The 21103-nt window shown below is 41.0% G+C and overlaps 1 protein-coding gene across 4 annotated transcripts in view; it reads right to left on the minus strand.

Moving 5' to 3' along the window:
- Positions 1-19812, minus strand: part of EEIG2 (EEIG family member 2) — a 71642-nt gene extending 51830 nt beyond the window's left edge. For 2 of the 4 annotated variants that reach the window (XM_023547429.2, XM_064282472.1), the window contains exon 1: positions 19616-19811. In XM_023547429.2, the coding sequence (XP_023403197.2) occupies positions 19616-19755 (140 nt within the window). In that variant the 5' untranslated portion in view covers positions 19756-19811. Of the gene's footprint in view, positions 1-19615 lie in introns of all 4 variants that reach the window. The other 2 variants (XM_064282471.1, XM_010589522.3) reach the window with 2 other exon arrangements.
- Between the last annotated feature and the right edge of the window lie 1291 nt (positions 19813-21103).

The raw sequence follows: 21103 nt of genomic DNA on the forward strand, positions 1-21103 counted from the left end.
CTTCAGCATGTGTAATTTCAGTGAGAAGGTGGGGGTGGAAGTTAGATTACTACGGAAAATGGAGCTAGAGAACAGAGATAACTCATTTCAAGTATTTTCGTAAAAAAGTGGAGAAAATTAGTGCAGCTGCCAGATGAAGACATGGGGGTAGAGGGAGGATTTCATTTTAATGTGTAAGACACTTAAGCGTGCTTAAGTGCTGATAGGAAAGAGGCAGTAAAAAGAAAGAGCTGAAGATCTGAGAGGATATAAATGATGGAGCCAGGGCAGATCTTTCCCTGAGGACGTCAGAGGGGATGGAATCCTTCTCCAGAACAGGAGAAGGGGCTCTTCTCCCATATAAGGAGGAAAAAAGAAAAGAACGAGCTCTAAGGCAGACAAGTTTGTCAATTGACCGCTGTGAATAGCTCAAAACTGCTAGTGATAAATTTCATATCAAAAAAACACAGTACTAGTTGGTACACAGTAGGCCCTCAAAGAGATGTTTCCTGTAAACTTACATGCTTATAATCTGCTATTTATAATACAAAAAGTCTTTGTAGCCTCAGTTAAGACAGACTTCTATTCAGGGCCTGGCAGGTGTCCTACTGAGAAATTTTATTTAAAACAAAAAATGCCCATTTTTGTAGTATAATTGACTAGTTAATAGTTTTTTTATGAGTAAAAAAGTTTAAACTTGAAATATGAATTTAAAGAGTGTGTGTTCTTTAAGTTCCCACATATCTAACCACAGATCATTCCTTCTATATATTTTTGATCAAATTTCTTACACACTGAATATAAGCAATTAGAATAATGTAAAAAAGAGACTAGCATGCAGTTCACCTATCAATTAACATATAATTGTATAATTCATAACTTTTCGTCTTAAAGGCCAGTGAAAGGAAAGCAAGATAGCACAACAGAAAGAATAAAAAATAGAAAATGAAGAAATCTTCTATCATAGGCTATATAGGTGACTTTGGACTAGTTTCCTCCCTGGTTGGGGCCTCTATTTCCTTATGTAGGAGCAGGAATGCTAAAGTAGATGCTATCTAGCATAAAAATGTCATGATTCCATGTGTCAAAATGAATATTTTTGACAAAAATAACACTTTATCACCTAGGAAAACAAATTCATTTTGCTGTAATTCTACAAATTCTATACAGCATCACTTCCACACTTTCTAGAAAGAACAGTACAGATGAAGAACACACGATCAAAAAGCAAATAAGGGAAGAGACATTCCTAGACTAATCCAAGGAAAGACCTTGGGCTTAAAACTTGAGAATACCCATCATGGTCTAAGAAAATTTAGTGAAAAGAAAATGATACAAAATTTCTCCATTTCGATAAGGTAACAACACTGCAAGAATATAGAAAATTAAAATCAGGTTAAAAAAAAAAAATCCAAAAAACCAAACCCAGTGCCGTTGAGTCAATTCCGGCTCATAGTGACCCTACAGGACAGAGTACAACTGCCCCAAACAGTTTCCAAGGAGCGCCTGGTGGATTTGAACTGCCAACCCTTTGGTTAGCAGCTGTAGCACTAAACCACTACACCACCATGCACCTAAAAATGAAAATACATTCCCTACAACTCTTAAAAATGAGGGGACAAGGGAACAACTTTACAGAACTCAGGAGTCGGTGTGAACTGAAGATCTCTACCCAGCGCAAACTGCAGCTTGTATGAAGGAAACAGAAAGATAGTCTCTCAGATAAGCGAGGACTCACACAACACAACAAAACAAAATGATTCAAGTATCCTTTCTGAATAAGGCACCTGAAGAATTAAGCAAGAACATGGAAAATGAATAAAACTTTTTTGTTGTTGTTGTTGTTAAGAATCAAGAAAAGGCAAGAAACCAAGTCAGTAGGTTACCTGTACTTTAAAAAAATACTTGACTTTTTGTCCTAAAGAGCTCAACCTTTTCTTTCCTTTCTGGATGATCTAAAAACGCAAGTGAAAAGAACAGCTGTAAACAGTTTCTTTAATCACAGATTCAATCAGCCAGTTTCCAGATCAGGCAATTTATAGTTCTCCTCATTGTCTATAGCCTACAGGCTAAATTCCTCAACTATGTGTTCAACCTTCCACAGTCTAACTTCAGTCTCTCAAACTTCACCCTCTATTATTTACTTTCAGCCACTCTTCACTCAAACTGAACTATCTACTCTTCCTTTTCCAGGCACTATGTACCTGTATCTGGTGGTGTAGTGGTTAAGTGCGATGGCTGCTAAGCAAAAGGTTGGCAGTTTAAATCCAACCAGGCACTCCCTGGAAACTCTATGGGGCAGTTCTACTCTGTCCTATAGGGTCACTATGAGTCAGAATTGACTCGACGGCAACAGGTTATGTACCCACACACCATTCATCGTGTTGTCCTTTCCATTTGGGAATCTCTTCTATCCCTTTCCTACCATCTAACCTCATTCAAATGGTATGAAGGAAAAAAAAAAAAACAAAACCAAATCTGTTGCCGTCCAGTCAATTCCAACTCACGTAGACCCTATAGGCCAGAGTAGAACTACCCCATTTCCCAAGGGGTGGCCGGTGAATTCAAACTGCTGACCTTTTGGTTAGCAGCCAAACTCTTAACTACTGTGCCACCAGGGCTCTGGTATAAAGGAAAGGAAAACAAATTTTAGATTCAGAGGACCTGGGCTCAAGTCTAATTTCAACACTGAATGATGCTGAACAAATAACTTTCCTCTACATAAAATATTTTAGACAGCTACAAGTTGGTAAACACATATTGCCTGACTATATAAAATGGCTATAAAAATTTACTTCAAAGGGTAGTTTGAGAATTAAATGATATAGGATATTACAGAAAGCACTGTGTAAATATCAAAGTGCTATGATTCGAGACTTCACTCAAAATCTTTTTCTATGATACATTTCCTTGTCCCTGGGTAAAACTATTCTCTGGTTCCTATAAACTCCTGGGCCATTTTTATGCTTGTCTGGAGTAGCAGCCTTGCATATAAAAGATATTGAGAGCACGGAAAATAGGATTTTAATGAAGTGTTTTTGTTACATGTTATGAAAGTACTTCTCTTTTGGTATTTTCACAAGTATAATTATCAAAAGGGAAATCAATAGTATCTGAGGAGGAAAATGTATTGGAGTTTTCTGGTAGAGGAATATTAAGTAAAGAATACAAAAGTATATGTATAGGTCACAAAGACATACTTGGTGATATAGACAAAAAGATTATAGAATGTTTACATTCTTGAGATCAAGAGTGAAATAAGTCAGTAACATAGTTGGAGTTTGACAAAATAGTACAAAGACTTTTACAAACTATACTGTGAAGGCTCTATGATGGCTATCTTGGTTGTTGTTGTTGTTAGGTACTGCTGAGTCAGTTCCAACTCACAGTGAGTCTGTATGTACAACAGAATGAAACACTGCCCAGTCCTGTGCCATTCTCACAATTGTTGCTATGCTTGAGCCCATTGTTACAGCCACCGCGTCAGTCCATCTCATTGAGGATCTTCCTCTTTTTTGCTGACCCTCTATTTTATCAAGCATGATGGCCTTCTTCAGGGACTGATCCCTCCTAATAACCTGTCCTGAATACCTGAGATGAAGTCTTGCCAACCTCCTTTCGAAGGAGCATTCTGGCTGTACTTCCTCCAAGACAGATTTGTTCATTTTTCTGGCAGTCCCTTGTATATTCAATATTCTTTGCCATCACCATAATTCAAAGGTGTCAATTCTTCTTCAGTCTTCCTTATTCACTGTCCAGCTTTCCCATGCATTTGAGGTGATTAAAAACACCATGGCTTGGGTCAGGTCACCTTAGACCTTACAGTGACATCTTTGTGTTTTAACACTTTCAAAAAGTCTTTTGCAGCAGATTTACCCAAAGCAATGTGTCTTTTGATTTCTTGACTGCTGCTTCCACGGGTGTTGATTGTTGAGCCAAGTAAAATGAAATCCTTTTTTCCGTTTCAATCTTTTTTCCGTTTATCATGATGTTGCTTATTGGTCCAGTTGTGAGGATTTTCATGTTGAGGTGTAATCCATACTGAAGGCTGTAGTCTTTGATCCTCAGTAAGTGCTTCAAGTCCTCCTCACCTTCAGCAAGCAACGCTGTGTCATCTTGGTTACCCTTATTACAATGGAAAAAAAAAAAACTCACGCAAATGAAACAAAATATAGTCAAAGGCAGAGCAACAGACCAGCTAGCCCTCCTTTGAAGGGATGTCTGGAGAGGAGATTGGAAAGGATCTGTGCAGCAGTCAAAGGATGGGATTACAAGGGGGTTGTATGTAAAAAGACTGTACTAAGCAGATACGTTCAGATATTTCTTGAGTGAGACAGACCTGCAGGGGTATCTCCTGACAACTCTTGATCACAGCCAGTGAAAATAAACTTCATGTTTATTCATCATATTGTGTTACTTGAACTGTCTGATACCATTCCACTCATGGAAAGAAACTCCAGAAGAAGCAGAGTGGGTGAGTTAGAGAAACTGCAATAAATATTTAAAATAGCTTCTCAGTTATTCTGAATGCTGGACTGGTGCTTCTTTGAGGGCAACACAATACCAGCAGAGTCAAGTGGTAGGTAGGCTTTATAGGGTTACCTTAGCAATATAGTTTTCAAATTCATTTTGAGTATCACTACCAGCTGGTACTAACTTGCAGCCTCTCAAATGAGGAAATGGCAAGTGCTGATATTGCCATTATTACTGAGTTCCTAAAAGCAAAGAATACCAAAAAGATGTTTACCTGTGTTTTATTGACTGTGCAAGGGCATTCAACCATGTGGATCATAACAAATAATGGCTAACATTTTGAAGAATGGGAATTCCAGAACATTTAATTGTGCCCCTGTGGAACCTGCACATAGACCAAGAGGCAGTTATTCAAATAAAACAAGAAAGGTGTACGTCAGGGCTATATCCTTTCACCATAATATTCAATCTGTATCCTGAGCAAATAACCCCATAAACTGGACTATATGAAGAAGAATGTGGCATCAGGATTGGAGGAAGACTCATTAGTGACCTGTGTTATGCAGATGACACAACCTTGCTTGCTGAAAGTGAAGAGGACTTGAAGCACTTACTGATAAAGACCAAAGGCTAGAGCCTTCAACATGGACTACACCTCAACGTAAAGAAAATCCTCACAACTGGACCAAAAAGCAACATCATGATAAATGGCAAAATGACTGAATTTGTCAAGCATTTCATTTTACTTGGATCAAGAAGACCCATGGAAACAGCAGTCATGAAATCAAATGACGTACTACTGCCCTGGGCAAATCTGCTGCAAAAGATCTCTTGAATGTGTTAAAAAGCAAAAATGTCACTTTGAAGACTATGGTGTGCCTGACCCAAGCTATGGTATTTTCAGTCACCTCACAGGCATGCAAAAGCTGGACAATAAATAAGGAAGAATGAAGATGCATTGATGTCTTTGAATTATGACACTGACAAAGAATACTGAATATACAATACCATGGACTGCCAGAAGAAGGAACAAATCTGTCTTGGAAGAAGTACAGCCAGAATGCTCCTTAGATAGGAGGTTGGTGAGACTCTGTCTTATGTTCTTTGAACATGTTGTCAGGAGGGATCAGTCCCTGGAGAAGGACATTACGCTTGGTAAAGCAGAGGGTTAGTGAAAAAGAGGAAGACCCTCAATGAAATGGATTGCACACCACAGTGGTTGCCACACTGGGCTCAAATAGCAACAATTTTAAGACCGGGGAGCGTCTCATTCCGTCCTATGCAGGGGTCCCTAGGTATCGGAGCCAACTTGATGGCACCTAACAACAAGTAACACAGAGTTCCTGGTTGTTCAGGAGGAGTTAACTTTGTTAGAATAATGACAGAGTTTACAGTTCTCAGCCGTATGTAATTACAAATTATCAGCATATTATCAGTATTACTAGCTTGGTGAGTTTATCCTTTCATTAATAGAAATACACTAACAGAAAGTATAAAGGGAATTTTTGTAATCTTTTCTAACCGTGTTCCTAGAGCTTTTATTTCTAAAACTGTTTTCTGCCTTGTATATAGAGAAAACAGTGATGTCAGAAGGACAGCCAAAGAAAGAAACTCATTTGAGCTGCAAGTCATTCCTTAACCATAAGTAATGACCAAAATGAGAAGACCTGCAAACTCAGGATGATGCATGGAGGTGACACTTTTTTTTTTTCTTTGCTATGCTTTAAGTGAAAACTCACAGTTCAAATCAGTTTCTCATACAAAAACCTATACACACATTGTTATGTGACCCTAGTTGCTCTCCCTACAATGTGACAGCATACTCTTCCTCTCCACCCTTTATTTCCCATGTCCACTCAACCAGCTCCTGTCCCCCTCTGCCTCCTCATCTGGAGGTGATACTTTTAAGCACATTTGAGATACTTTTAAGAGACTCTGAGCCTAGGCTGGCCTCAAAAAAGTAACAACAGAAGATAAAATGTTAGTAACTTGATGTTTTGATATCAGCACTAGAGAATTCCCAGGAACTAGTACTGAGATACGGTTGCAGTCTGCGAACGAGGAAATCTATACAATTTTCACTAGAGAAGGAACGCCACAGAATGAGTTTTTTCTAAGTGTGTTTTTTTTTTTTTTTTTTTTATGCTAGTGATGACTTACTTAAATGAAATGCAGCAAACTTGCAAGTCCAAAATCAATACTATGGGTAGTTCCTCATTTCATTAAGATAAAATAAGTCTTGGGTGTGAGCCAGTTTCTAAGCCACAATGCTTGGCAATAGCATTTGATTAGGAAAATCCTGAGAATTTCTTCTGAAACCAGTAAACCAGTTTCAGGGCAGAGAAAGATTTTTTTTTTTAAGACAGCAGATAGACACTTTCAATCGTGGGTTTGTTGTCAATATTTGTATCCTTAATCTCTCTTACACTATTACTTTGCCCCCATCTATAGTCATGTTCAAGTCCCTAGCCTAAAAATAAATGCAGAAAATAAAACTGTTGTTTATTCCTGTTTTTCTTCTTTTCCCACTTTTCTCCTTGTCTTCAGTAACAAACCTCCTAAAACCACCTGCTCGCTCTCAATCCCTTGACACCTGGCTTCTGTTCCCACATCTCAAATGAAATTTCTCTCTTAAAGTTCACCAAAGACTTGCTGATCTCACTGCCAAATAAAAACAAGTTCTCATACCACCTGATCTCTCCACACTATGACCCAGCTGAACGCTCTCTCTTCTAAATATTTTTCTCAGTTAACATCCATGACACTGCATTGCTCTCCAATGTTTTGGTTTCATTCCCCTTCATTAGGTCTTTTTCTTCTATTAAGCTTTTATCCTCTGGCCCTTCAGATTTGTTCTATATGCTGTCTCTGGCTTCAGTTATCTTGTCCATGTGTCATGGATTGAATTACGCTCCCTAAAAATATGTGTATCAGTCCGGCTAGGCCATGATTCCCAGTATTGTGTGATTGTCCACCATTTTGTCATCTAATGTAATTTTCCTATGTGTTGTAAATCCTGTTCTATGATGGTAATAAGGTGGGATGGGGGCAGTTATGTTAATGAGGCAAGACTCAATCTACAAAACTGGGTTGTGTCTTGAGCCAATCTCTTTTAAGATATAAAACAGAGAAGCAAGCAGGGAGACAGGGGGACCTCATACCACAAAGAAAGGAGTGCTGGGAGCAGAGCGCGTCCTTTGGACCCAGGGTTTCAGTGCTGCGAAGCTCCCAGATCAAGAGAAGATTGATGACAAGGATCTTCCTCCAAAGCCAACAGAGAGAGAAAGACACCCTCTGGAGCTGATGTCCTAATCGTGGACTTGTAGCTTACTACACTGTGAGAAAATAAATTTCTCTTCATTAATGCCATATACCTGTGGTATTTCTGTTACAGCAGCACTAGATGACTAAGACAAAATTCAAAGACTTTTTCTTTTCTGTGTGTAAATCTTTTCATGAGTTTTTTATAATAGTGGTCTCATATAATATTTGTCCTTTTGTGATTGACTTACTTCACTCAGCAAAATGCCCTCCAGATTCATCCATGTTGTGAGATGTTTTGCAGATTCATCATTGTACTTTATCAGTGCGTAGTATTCCATTGTGTGTATGTTCCATAGTTTGTTTATCCATTCATTTGTTGATGGGCACCTAGGTTGTTTCCATCTTTTTTGCTATTGTGAATAATGCTGCAATGAACATGAGTGTGCATATGTCTATTTGTGTGACAGCCCTTATTTTTCTAGGATATATTCCTGGGATCTCATCACACTGTTAATTCTCTTGTCCCCTTGGCCTCGCCACATACCTACAAACCCCTAAGCCTGAATAAACTCTACTATTCCTTTTCTTCTATTCATAACCTCTAAGCATTGCTACAGAAAACTGAATGGGCATATACAGTGTTGTCACTACAATTTATGGTTTTCAATTTCTTCGGGCCTTTTAGGCTTCTCCTTGATCAACTTCCGCTCCCAGTCATTGCAGCTTTTCCAATCTTTTATCGTTATCCTCACGTCCCTTATATCGTCTCTCTCAGCTGCTACTGAGGAAGATAAGGACATCAGATGAGAATTCTCTTAAAATTCCAGCCTAAAACCAACCTACTAACTTTGCATAAGTCACTCCCCTATTTTGGCTCCTTATACCCTACCTACAGAATCAAGGAAAGTCTACAATTCTTGAAACGACCACCCCTTCTCCCTCTCTTTCTGTAGCACCATATACTTACAGTGCCCTCAACACACCATGCTGTTCCATGCCACTGTAAACACCATTCCTTCTATCGTTCCATTTCCTTCTTCAGCTAGACTTTTTTTCAAGACCTTACTAAGGAATTCTCTTCTGTGCCACTTCCCCTGGTGCCCTTCCCAACCCCTCCCTTCTCCACCCCTCAAAAAGTTAAACACTTCTTCCACTATATTTTTTCTTATTACTGCGCATTTTACACTGTGTGGTGATTTGGTTAACGTGTCTGTCTCCTCTATTAGACTTCAGGTCTTTGAGGGAATGCACCACATCTTTCTACCCTACTGCCTAGCAAAGCACCTGACACAAATTAGGCATGAAAAAAATGTTCGTCAAGTTGCTAACTGAAGCTCTTTACACAAAACCACACCTCACATCAGTCTCACTGCTTTACAGTGATCTCTCATAAAGATAATTAAAGAACAAATTTGGTATGAAATGGCTGGCAGAAATGATAACTATAGACATTGAGTGAGAGGTGAAATCTTAGCGGGATGGTGTAAAGATTTCACTCATTCAACAAATCACCAACATTTATTAAGGACGTAGTATAAGTTTTTTTAAGTAGTAAGTATTGGAGGAAAGCAGTGGGTGGGTTATAGGATGGGGCAGTTGTGCATATAAAGCTGATGAGGCATCTGGTCTGAATTTGGAAGGGTGGCTGGAATTTGGACAGACTAAAGGAAGAGTGAAGAACGGGGAGGAAAAGGAGAGAGTTCCAAGGACACAGAAACATATACACATTACGCTAATATAACTTGACTGGTCTTGGCTAAAATAGAAGGTTAAGGAAGAATAGTGTTAGGAAATAAAATTGAAAGCTTAATCACAGAAAGAAAGGGCCTTAAGAATTACCTAGGTTACCCATCCTTCTAATAAAGGATAAGGTTCCTGAGAAATGGTTGTTGAACTGCTGGCAGGAGCTTTTATTCTGACATAGCCTATTCCACTACTTTGTTGGGTATCCCTTCTCTAAGTGTTAGAAATTATTTTTCTAATATTATACTTACTAGAAAAAAGCTTCCTTTAACATCTCCCCTTGGTCCTAATTCTGTCTCTGATACCCCCAGAAGAAGTCTATTCCTTTTTATGGGGCAGTCTTCCGAATATCTTTCACTTAATTATGTGTGATTTTGAGCAAATTACGTTGCTTCTCTGAGGATCAGCTAAAATAAAAGTGTGGCAGAGGCTAACCGTCCCCCAGTGTCTGTCTTGCCCTTATCTTAACTGCATTTTTTTGCTGGGCACATGGCCACCCAGTAAAGACTACATTTCTCAACCTTCCTTGCAGCTGGGTGTGGCCTTGTGCTTAAGTTCTGCTCAGTGGATTGAGCAGAAGGGACCTCCTCTTCCCCTTGTCCCCTTCCCAATGGCTGGAATTCGGATGTGGGGTGAGCCAATTTAGTCCCTGTGGATGAGAACAATAACCCCAGGCAGGGCATGGTAAAAATATAAAAAGGGCCCAGGGCCCCAACAACTTGGCAGAGCAGAACCACCACAACAGGTTGGACTTTCATACGAGAGAGAGAACTAAACTTTTGTCTTGTTTAAGTCATTTTTTTTCAATTGCTTGAAAAAAAGTTATAGCACCTGACATGTATCTTAACCCTATAGGAGAAAACAATGGTTTCCTAACTCTATGAAAGGGTTTTTGTGAGAATTAAATAAAATTAGGAATGTAAAATATACAAGTTCATTTTTTTTAATATTTGAAGATCATTATCTTCTCTCTTTAGACTAACCCCAAAACCAAACCAAACCCATTGCTGTCAAGTTGATTCTGACCCAAAGCAACCCTATGGGACAAAGAACTGCTCCATAGGGTTTCCAAGGAGCGGCCGGTGAATTCGAACTGCTGACCTTTTGGGTAGCAGCTGAGCTCTTAATCACTGCACCACCAGGCCTCCCGCAGTACCCTGTTATTGACCTAATTCAAGATTTCTCAGAATCCCAGTGCCTTCCCTGGGATCTCTATCTGACAATGTCCTTCAAAAGATGACACCGCACACTGAACGTAAGTCTATATAAGTTGTGTTATAGGCAGAGCATACACATGAGTCATATGACTTCCTCATGTATTTAATTTTAAATCTGTGCCACATCCTTCGTAAAACCACAACAGACCCTTTCTCCAAATATTTGCCTACTGTGCAAGGCTTATGATATAATGATAAATATTAACTTGCTGGTATAAAGTGGAGCGTCCCAGGGTGGTGCAAACAGGTAAGCATTTGGCTGCTAACCAAAAGGCAAGTGGCTCGAGTCTACTCGGATACACTTTGGATCAAAGGCCTGGCAACCTACTTCCAAAAAGTCAGTCATTGAAAACCCTACGGAGCATAGTTCTACTCTGACACACACTGGGTCATTATTAGTTGGAATTGACTTGATAGCAATTTTTTTTTTTTTTTTGATAAGACTGCGTTACTAACAGTTGTTTTTGTTAGTTGCTGTCAAAATGATTTCCAGTTCATGGCAACCCCATGTGTGCAGAGTAGAGCTGCTCTGTGAAGTTGTAATGAAAAAGAATTTTGCAAACTCACTACTGGAAAGGCACACCTTGAAAAAATAATGTATGAGTACTATGTTTCTTATCTTTCATATATATAATGGTCTTGGGACAAATCTAAAGGGGCAGAACCAACGATTTGTTTAGTGGTGTCACATATTGGAACCAGTTTTCTGGGACTGACATTCAGAAAAAGTCCTATTATATTTATCTACTATTTTGCTAAAACATAAAAATGAAAAAACATAAGACATGAGAAGCAGTAGAGTTTAGTGATTATGAGAGCAGATCCTGGAGCCAGACCGCCTCCTACCACTGCCAGGTGCTTGCTGTGTAACTTTCGGTGCCTCTTTGTTTCCTCAGGTATAAAATGAGAGTATAACCGCGATGATAATAATGTCATAATAGTACCTTCTTCATAGGATTGTTCTGAAGATCATATGTAAAGGTTTAATAAAGTTCCTGGCACATGAGAAAAGTATTCAATAAATGTTAGATTTTTTTTTTTTTTTTAATATTACAGCTGGAAGCCCTGGTGGCGTAGTGGTTAAGTGCTATGGCTGCTAACCAAAAGGTCGGCAGTTTGAATCCACCAGGCACTCCCTGGAAACTCTGTGGGGGCAGTTCTGCTCTGTCCTACAGGGTCACTGTCATGGATTAAATTGTGTCCCCCAAAATATCTGTCAACGTGGCTAGGTCACGATTCCCTTGTATGGCTGTATGATTGTCTACCATTTTATCTTCTACTGTGATTTCCCTACATGTTTTAAATCCTATCACCATGATGTAATAAAATGGATTAGCAGCAATTATACTAACGAGGTCTACAAGATTAGATACGTCTCAAGCCAATCTCTTTTGAGACATAAAAGAGAGAAGTGAGCAGAGAGACATGGGGACCTCATACCACCAAGAAAGCAGTGCCAGGATCTGAGATTCCTGCACTGAGATGCTCCCGGAACAAGGGAAGATTGCTGACAAGGACCTTCCTCCAGAGCCAACAGAGAGAGAAAGACTTCCTCCGGAGCTGATGCCCTGATTTTGGACTTGTAGCCTACTGGACCATTACAGAATAATATTCTCTTTGTTAAAGCCATCCCCTTGTGCCATTTCTGCTTTAGCAGCACTAGATGACTAAGACAGTTGCTATGAGTCAGAATTGACTCGACGGCAACAGGTTTGGTTTGGTTTCATTATTACAGTTATTTTAATAATGTGAATTGACAACTCCATTTCTGTTCAGGGCATAAAGAATTCTGTGCCAGTATGGTCAAACAGCATTCACTAATACTGGTTATTTTTGATACATGATACTTATCAGTGATTTTTCCATCTTAAAAAAACCAACTGAATGCACTGAACGACCAGTTAATAACATATATTAAAAAACTTAAAAATCTGTATGCCCTTTTATTCAACAATTCCACTTATAGCTATTAACCCTAAATAAGTAACAATGGGTGTACACAAAATTTGGTTATAAGGATGCTCACTGTAATTTGTTTATAAAAGTATTGTTTTTAAAAAAGGAAGAAAAACTATTTCAAAAGGGGCATGATTTAAGAAGTCATGGAAATTCATACAATGTAATGATATATATCTGTTTAAATAATTTTATAACTGAATATTTAATGATATAAAAAGATACATTAATAAAAAAGTAAGTACTATATGACCCCCATTTTTTTTTTAAAAGGGTATGTTATAAATGTGTGTGACAGGAAGGTGTATATATGTATATGGATTAAATGAAGACTCCTAAGTTATACACTAAAATATTAATAATAATAATCATCTCTGGGTAGTTTGTTTATGGACAATTTTTGCTCTTTTCTTTTGCTTTTCTATTTCTAAGTTTCCCACCTGAACCTATACTTCTTTTGAAATAAGGGAAAAAGCTATTAAAAAGAAGTAAAGTCATGCATCACCTAACGTCCGTGATACGTTCTGTGAAACAGTACGTTACGTGATTTGGACGTTGTGTGAGCGCCATGTTATATACAGGCAGTCTCCAGGTTAGGAACATGCAACTTATATAGAACCCGTAGTTATGAACCAGCCTCTGTAAAGCCTGTTATTAAAAGTTCAAGGTACATACAATGGTCTGTAATAACAAATAGGCACCACTTTGTGACATATCAAAACATTATTATTACTGTATTATTACGTTAAAGATGTTTAAGTGTATCTGAAAGTGTTTCTTTAATGTTTTTTATGTATAATCTGAACTCCATTATAACCTTATGGGACCACAGACATTGCCCGAACTGATGTTATGCAGCGTATGACTGTATGCAATATGCAGTGAGCAAAAATCTTATAACAAAGATGTACTCTGGCCAAAGAGAAGAAATCCTTCAACTTGTTTACAAAGTTAAAAGATCCAATACACAAATGTGCTCATTATCTTCCCAGACACTCCCTGAATTCACATGGTTTTCTGTCACAAGCTCATGTGAAACTTAGAAAAGTATTTTAGCTATCGGCACAAAAAAAAAAAAGATGAACAAAATAAAAGGAGCTGGGAAACGCTAAAAATATAGGACTATTTCTTCCTCTTATTTCTTTATTAAAGCAGACTGGGAATTAAACTGGTTCTGATAGCCTTAATAAACCTCAAAATTGATTTACATTCACTTACAGAGAAAGAGATGTGAAAAGAGTTAATTAATGTAATATGCTGCCTTTCTGAAAAGTCTTCGAAAATATTTTATTAGGCAAGGATTTGGCATTGGCTTATTAGATCACAATAATTGTACAGTGTATTTTCTGAATGTTTCATTAACTATAATACTTAAAATCTGACCATTTAACCTGGCCATTTAAATAATTTTTATTACAAATAAGTATCTTTTAGTCTTTATATATTTTTTTTCTAACCCCTTCACTGGACAAATTTTCCCAGGAGAAACTGGATCCTTCTAAAATTAATTTTCACTAATAATTTTTAAAAGGGAAAAACTGTGTCAGGCCATTCTAAGTAAGAAGTTCAATAAGCAGGCTTGTATGGCTTCAATATACAAGAATCTAAGAAATCCACCATAAATATGTCTCCAACTGCTTATCAGGCTTAATGTCACCTCAAATGTAGTACGTCAAACATACAGCTCACCTCCTTATACCCCGACCACCACACACAACATCTCCCTTAAAAGCAAAACAAAATTAAGATTCTTCTTCCTGACTTCCTTACTTCTGTCAAGGCATCTCTCTTACAGCATTATCACTTATCAGTCACTTACATGGGAAACCTCAGACTTCAGGCTGTCTTATCAGCTCCTGCCTGGGTTACCTGAAAAAAAAACCTGAAGAGCCTCCTAATTTGTCTCCCCATCTCTAATCTGTCTCCACTTGAATCCAGAAAGCACCAGCCTGCCTGCCAGCTTAAATACTGCTTAAGTCACATTTCAACTCAGTTTAAGAATCTTCTATTGAAATTTATACTATAAGCAGAGGAAAGCAAACTCTTTGCCATGGCATTTGAGGCCTTTTTTTCCCCCTAATCTTACCTTAAGTTTCTGTTAAACATGAATCCTCTCGGCGATTAGGCTGATCACTAACTCCTATTACTGCCTTGTATAAATCCTCTCAAGCTGTCCTCCCAAGCCTGCTTTTTGGTCAAAGCAAATTCATCCTTCTGGCACTCAGCTCTTATGCTAACGGGGTTTTCAGTAACTGTCACAGCTGTAAATAAGCTCTTTTTCTTCAGAATTTCACCATACCCCCATATTATCTGACCCACTAAATCCTACTGTCTCCTACTGTCCAGCAATACATCATGTAATTCCATTAAGTAGAGGTGATTCACTTGTGGGCCTTTATATTTTTTGTAATTCTCATAGTCCTTAAAAGATAGATAAGAACCTGGTAAAAACCCAGTTCCTATCTGGTGAACAATGAATGATGTGCATTTTTAGTTTTTGCACTTTATTATTATTATCATTTTGCTATGTACTTCTAAGGCTTTTCTCTAATAAAATGAGTACTGTTTCACATAGGTTTACACACTGGGGGTCCCCAAGATCACTCCCCAGTTCGGCTCTTCACTAAGAGGACTCACAGCACTCAGCATACAGTAGTGCTCATGGCTAAGATTTGTTAACAGCAAAACGAAAGCACACCAAGCACAATCAGCAAAGGAAAAAAGGTGCATGGGACGAAGTCTAGAGGAAACCAGGCACAAGCTTCCAAGAGTCCTCTCTCGTGGTGTCACAAAAAACAAACACAAAAAAACCAAACCCACTGCCCCTGAGTTGATTCTGCCTCATAGTGACTTTATAGGACAGAGTATAACTGCTCCATAGGGTTTCCAAGGAGCACCTGGTGAATTCAAACTGCTGACCTTTCGGTTAACAGCCAAGCTCTTAACCGCTGAGCCACCAGGGTTCTAGTGGTGTCACAAGACACAATTTCTCCAGCATCAAATTATGACAACATGTGTGAACTTCTGTCTACCAGGGAAGTTCATCAGAGATTCAGCGCTCAAGGCATTTATTGGGGGTTGGTCATGAAGGCACTCTTTACCAAGCACGGATCAATTTTCCAACTGCCAGAAGGATAGCACGTAAAAACCACACTGTTCAAACCACACTAGACCCAGTGAGACAACCTTATCATATAGGGAAAGCCTTATATTAGTGTAAGGAACCGTTGTTTGTTCAAGTTCTCAGATGCCAATCAAGGGCCAACCTTGTAAGCAGGCCAGAAAGAATAGCAGTTTTGGGCCTGCTATGTCAACTCTTTTCTGCATAGTTCATTTCATATTTTTATGGGAGAAAACTAACTATATCTGGTTTATGAGGGGCATATAAAGTGATTTTTTAAATTAAAATTAAAACTACATTTAACTAGAGATGCATTAAAACAAAACAAAACAAAAAAGCCAAACCCACTGTGGTCGAGTTGACTCCAACTCATAGTGATGCTATAGGACAGTATAGAGCTGCCCCATAGAGCTTCCAAGGAGCACCTGGTGAATTCAAACTGCCAATCTGTTGGTTAGAAGCCATAGCACTTAACCACTATGCCACCAGGGTTTCCAGAAATGCACTGGCACCCACTAATTAAGAGATATGCAATTTCAAAACAATTTTCATCCTTTAGATATTTTTTCTTTGTAAAATACGAGTTTTAAGGAGAAAAATAAGGAGTCATGGTGGCACAATGGTTAAGCACTTGTCTGCTAACCAAAAGGTTGGTGGTTCAACCCACCCAGCAGCTCTGGGGGAGAAAGACCTGGTGATCTGCTTTTGTAGAGATTGTTGTTGTTGTGTGCCACTGAGTCGATTCCAAATCACAGTAACCCTACAGGACAGGGTAGAACTGTCCCATAGGGTTTCCAAGGAGTGGCTGGTGGATTCAAACTGCTGACCTTAGCAGCCTGAGCTCTTAACCACTTTGCCACCAGGGCTTCACTACAGAGATTACAGCCAAGAAAACCCTATGGGGCAGTTCTACTCTGTCCCATGGGGTCACTATGAGTTGGAATCAACTCAAAAGAACCTAACAACAACAACAAGGAAAAAATAAGGTATCATTCTCAAACCAACACTTGTTAGGATAAAGGACTTAAGTACAACATCTAAAGGAAATGGACCCTCTTGGACAAGTTCCTTGTCTCCTTTTTAAATGCCAACTGAGTGCCAAAGCACTGTGCTGGGTGTTTGAGGTACATTATCTCATGATAACCCCCATGTGCCACAGACTGTCTTTATTTTACAAATGGAATCTTTGAAAGGTTAAGAAATGTGGCCAGGTTTACCACAGTAGAGCTGGAATTCATACTAAGACCAGCTCATTCCAAACTCTTGCTCTTACCTTTACACGGAGCTACCTTCTAGCTTCAAAGGCACAGACTCCTTATAAGGATCATTTTGCTCCAAACTGTATGGCTTTTTATTTATTTGTTTATATAGGCCTTGATTAAAGTCAGATTTTAGATGGGAGAGAAAGGGGTAAGTTTAACCTATGATAAAGGTTCTTCCTTTCCAATTCTTTCAAAGTACAAATCAAATTATGTCCTTAACTTGTTAAAACCCCATTTCTAAACACAGTTTTTTCTTTTATCTGGCATTACCCTCTTCGAAGTTAGAAAGACCTGTATTCAATCTTGACGTTGCGCTCACCAGCTGTGGGGACCTTAGGAAAGTTAGTTACATTCTCTGAGCCTCTGTTTACACATCTGTAAAATGGGGAGCCCTACCTCATAGACTTGCTGTGAGAATTATATGTTTAAAAGGTCCAGTCTATACATGTTTGCCGGAGAAATGGATGCCTGTGATGGAATAACTGACTTGTGAGAAACAAGCCAAATCAAGATTTTTGGCGGGCGGGGGGAGGGGTATTAGGAAAGTGCCCTGACCACCAGGTGTCACCACTGGCCCAGAGAGGTGATCTAACTGCTGGAAGTTGGGGTGGGGGTAGGGGGTGGGGGTGTGGGGAGGGGGGGCGGGGTGGGACCCTGCTCCAAGTCTAGGTCTCACACCTATGGGAAGTTCACAAATTGGGTTTTCATCATTTTAAGAGCTGTCCAGTATTTGTTTCACCATTCTAGGTTACAGGTGTGCTAAAAATGGTAATAGTATAATTAATTAGCTCAATAGCCACATATTCGCCATCATGGTTTATTTTAAACTATCCTCAGCAGACCATTTAAAAATTTTGAGAATCAGTAGTGCTTCCTACATCATTTGATTTGGCCAACTAGATATCTGCATTTTCTGGCTTCCACAGGATTGAATAATGCCACAGCAGACAATTTTCCAGATTCAATTTCACAACCTATTGACATATTATTCTCTTTACATTATTAACAGGGATAACGATAAACGGAAAGGAGAATATTTTTAGGGTAAAACATAACGTCACCTTGAAGATTGAGGTGCTGCTGACCCAAGCCATGGTCTTTTTCAATAGCATCATACCATACGTGAAAGCTGGACAATGAATAAGAAAGACTGAAGAAGAACTGATGCACCTGAATTATGGCGCTGGCAAAGAATACTGAATATAACATGGACTGCCAGAAGAAGAAACAAATTTGTCTTGGAAGAAGTACAGCCAGAATGCTCCTTAGAAGCGAGGATGGCAAGACTTCGTCTCACGCACTTTAGATATGTCATCAGGAGAGACCAGTCCCTGCAGTACATCATGCTTGGTAAACTAGTTGTTGTTAGCTGCCATCAAGTCGGTTCTGACTCAAGGTGACCGTATATACAACCGAACGAAACACTGCCTGGTCCTGCGCCACCCTCACAATTGTTGTTGTGCTTCAGCGCATTGTTGCAGCTACTGTGTCAATCCATCTCTTTTTAGTAGAGGGTCAGTGAAAAAAAGGAAAACCCTCAAACAAGATGGATTGACACAGTGGCCACAAAAATGGGCTCAAACATTGTGAGGATGGCACAGGATTGGGCAGTGTTTTGTTCTGCTGCACACCGGGTCGATATGAGTCGGAACCTACTGGGAGGCACCTAACAACATGACCAGCAAATTTAGGCACAATACACATTAAGTCTTCTTCTCGATCTCAGGAACTCAAATGTCCATTTTCTTAATCCCTTAAAGTTTCTAATTTCTTAAGAACACTTACCTTAGGATAAATTTGTCAATCTATGAGTACCTCTGAAACTACTCAACGAACACTGCCACACCTTCATTCTTCATTCTGGAACCTGCCAATGACTCTCCCTGGGAGTGCCTACTGGCCATGGGTGCTCATGTCAAAAAGTGGGCAGGGGCTGAGCTCTGCTTCTGCTTCTAAGTCCTCCACACTGACACTAACTCATGACCACTTCAAGACCGGTAATTCAATGAGTAAATAGAGACGAGCGGGAGACGCAGCTCTAAGATGAGGCATTAGACTGCTGCCCTTCTGCCCGGAACCACGACTCCAATTAAGCCTGACCAGGCCTACCCTAGCCTCATCCTGGGCGCCGCAGTCCCCGGGAAACCTACAAGCGTGAAGGAGTTCTGCTAAGCACAGGCTCCTGTCCAGAGCGGACGCTCTTGGAACTCGAGGAGTTTGGGGTTATTTTTGCTTTTGTCTTACCAACAGCTCAAGTTCCACTTTGCATTTCACAAATATGGAAACGACTTAAGAGAAACCAGAAGCATTTTCTCCCTTCTGGCCCTCGCTCCCCTTCCTAGAGAACTTAGAAGGGAAGAGCAAATACCAGGAACCATCTGGAATCAGAAGCGCAGGAGCCCAAGCCAGATGAACCTATTTGCGAAGCACTCTGCGGAGATCAATAAATTCCTGACCGATTTCAGACTGGCCCTGGAGAATGGGGAGCTCACAATGCGGGCAGCCCTCTTGCAGCTAATGGGCCAAGGAAAGAGATGCTGCCATCAAACGAGCCCCCGGGGCAGGCGAAGGCAGAGGAGCGGGCGCCAAGGGCGCGTTACCTGGAGGACTCGGCGCTGAAGCTGCCGCCGTCCAGCAGCCGCATCTTGCAGAAGAGGACCCCATTGACGAAGGGCACCGAGGAGAGCTCCTCCAGCTCAAAGTCTACCCTAAACTTAAACTTCTTTTTCTTCATCATCATGAGAGCCAGGCGCCGACGAGCGGGGTGCGGGGGCGGCCCCGGGGGGCGGGTGGGCAGGCGCCACCGCTTCAGCTCCGCCGAGCCCCGGGCCCGCCCAGCCCCAGGGCCGGGGCCGCGAGCGGCGCGCAGGGGAGCGGCCGGGGGGCGCCGCGGGACGGGCGGGGCCGCTGCCGCCGCCGCCGCCTCTCGCGGCAGCCCGGGCCAGAGCGCGGCGGCAGCGGGGGCGCGGACCCCGCCTGGCCGCGCGGAGCGGGCGTGCTGCAGTTCGCCCCCGGGGTAGGCGCCGTGCCGGTGTGCAGCTCGCCGCCGCCGCCGCCCGTCTGAGAGCCGGGAGAGGCGAGGCCAGGCGCAGGGAACGACCGCTACCGCCGCCGCCTCTGCCTCAGCGCCTCGGCCGGGGCGCCCCCAGCGGCCGTGGGCTGCACTGCACCGCGGGGCGGGGAAATTCGGGCGGGCGGGCGGGTGCTTTTCCGGGGAAACTCAGCCGCGATGGCAGTTAGGAGTCACGCCTCTCTGGGGCTAAACCCGTTGCCCTCCAGTCCGTTCCAACTCATAGCGACTCCATAGGACACAGTAGAACTGCTCCATTGGGTTTCCAAGGCTTTAATCTGTAAGGAGGAGACTGCCACATCTTTCTCCCGCGGAGCCGCGGGTGGGTTCCAACTGCCAACCTTTGGTTAGCAGCCCAGCGCTTAACCAAAACCGAACCAAAAAGGAGCTTCCCTTTCTGGCTTCCTCTCTGCTTTTCAATTTTTGCTCCTCCTCCTTTTTCCTCGTCTCCCGCCGGTGATTTTTTACCCCCCTTGCGCTTGAGAGTAACGGTTAATGGGATCAACCCGTATCTCTACGTTGTTTTGGCCAGATTGAAATCCTAAAACTAACATCTCCTTTAAAAAACAAACAAAAAACAACAAACAATCTCGTTGCTATCGAGTCAATTCTGACTGCTACCGACGTCTAATTTAACCCGTTGCCATCGAGCGGTTTTCGGCTCACAGCGACCTTATAGGGCAGAGTGGAATTGCCCCATACAGTTTCCAAGGAGCACCTGGTGGATTCGAACTCCTGACCTTGTGGCTAGCAGCCATTGGTCTTAACCAGTATGCCACCAGGGTTTCCACCACCTCCTTTGGGTACTCTAAATGTACTACAAATATAAAATGAGGGTGGGGCAAGAAAAACGGAAAGGATTAAAATGTGTTGGGAACCTATCAAGTGCCCTGGCACCACAGGAGTATTTGGTTACAGCAGTTTTCTCCTTATACCTTATCTAATTCCTCTCACCCAGCATTCCTCTCACCCAGCATAAAAACTATCAAAACCCAAACCCACTGCCGTCCATTGAGTC

This window comes from Loxodonta africana, chromosome 3 (assembly GCF_030014295.1).
Source record: "Loxodonta africana isolate mLoxAfr1 chromosome 3, mLoxAfr1.hap2, whole genome shotgun sequence".
Classification (NCBI taxonomy): domain Eukaryota; kingdom Metazoa; phylum Chordata; class Mammalia; order Proboscidea; family Elephantidae; genus Loxodonta; species Loxodonta africana.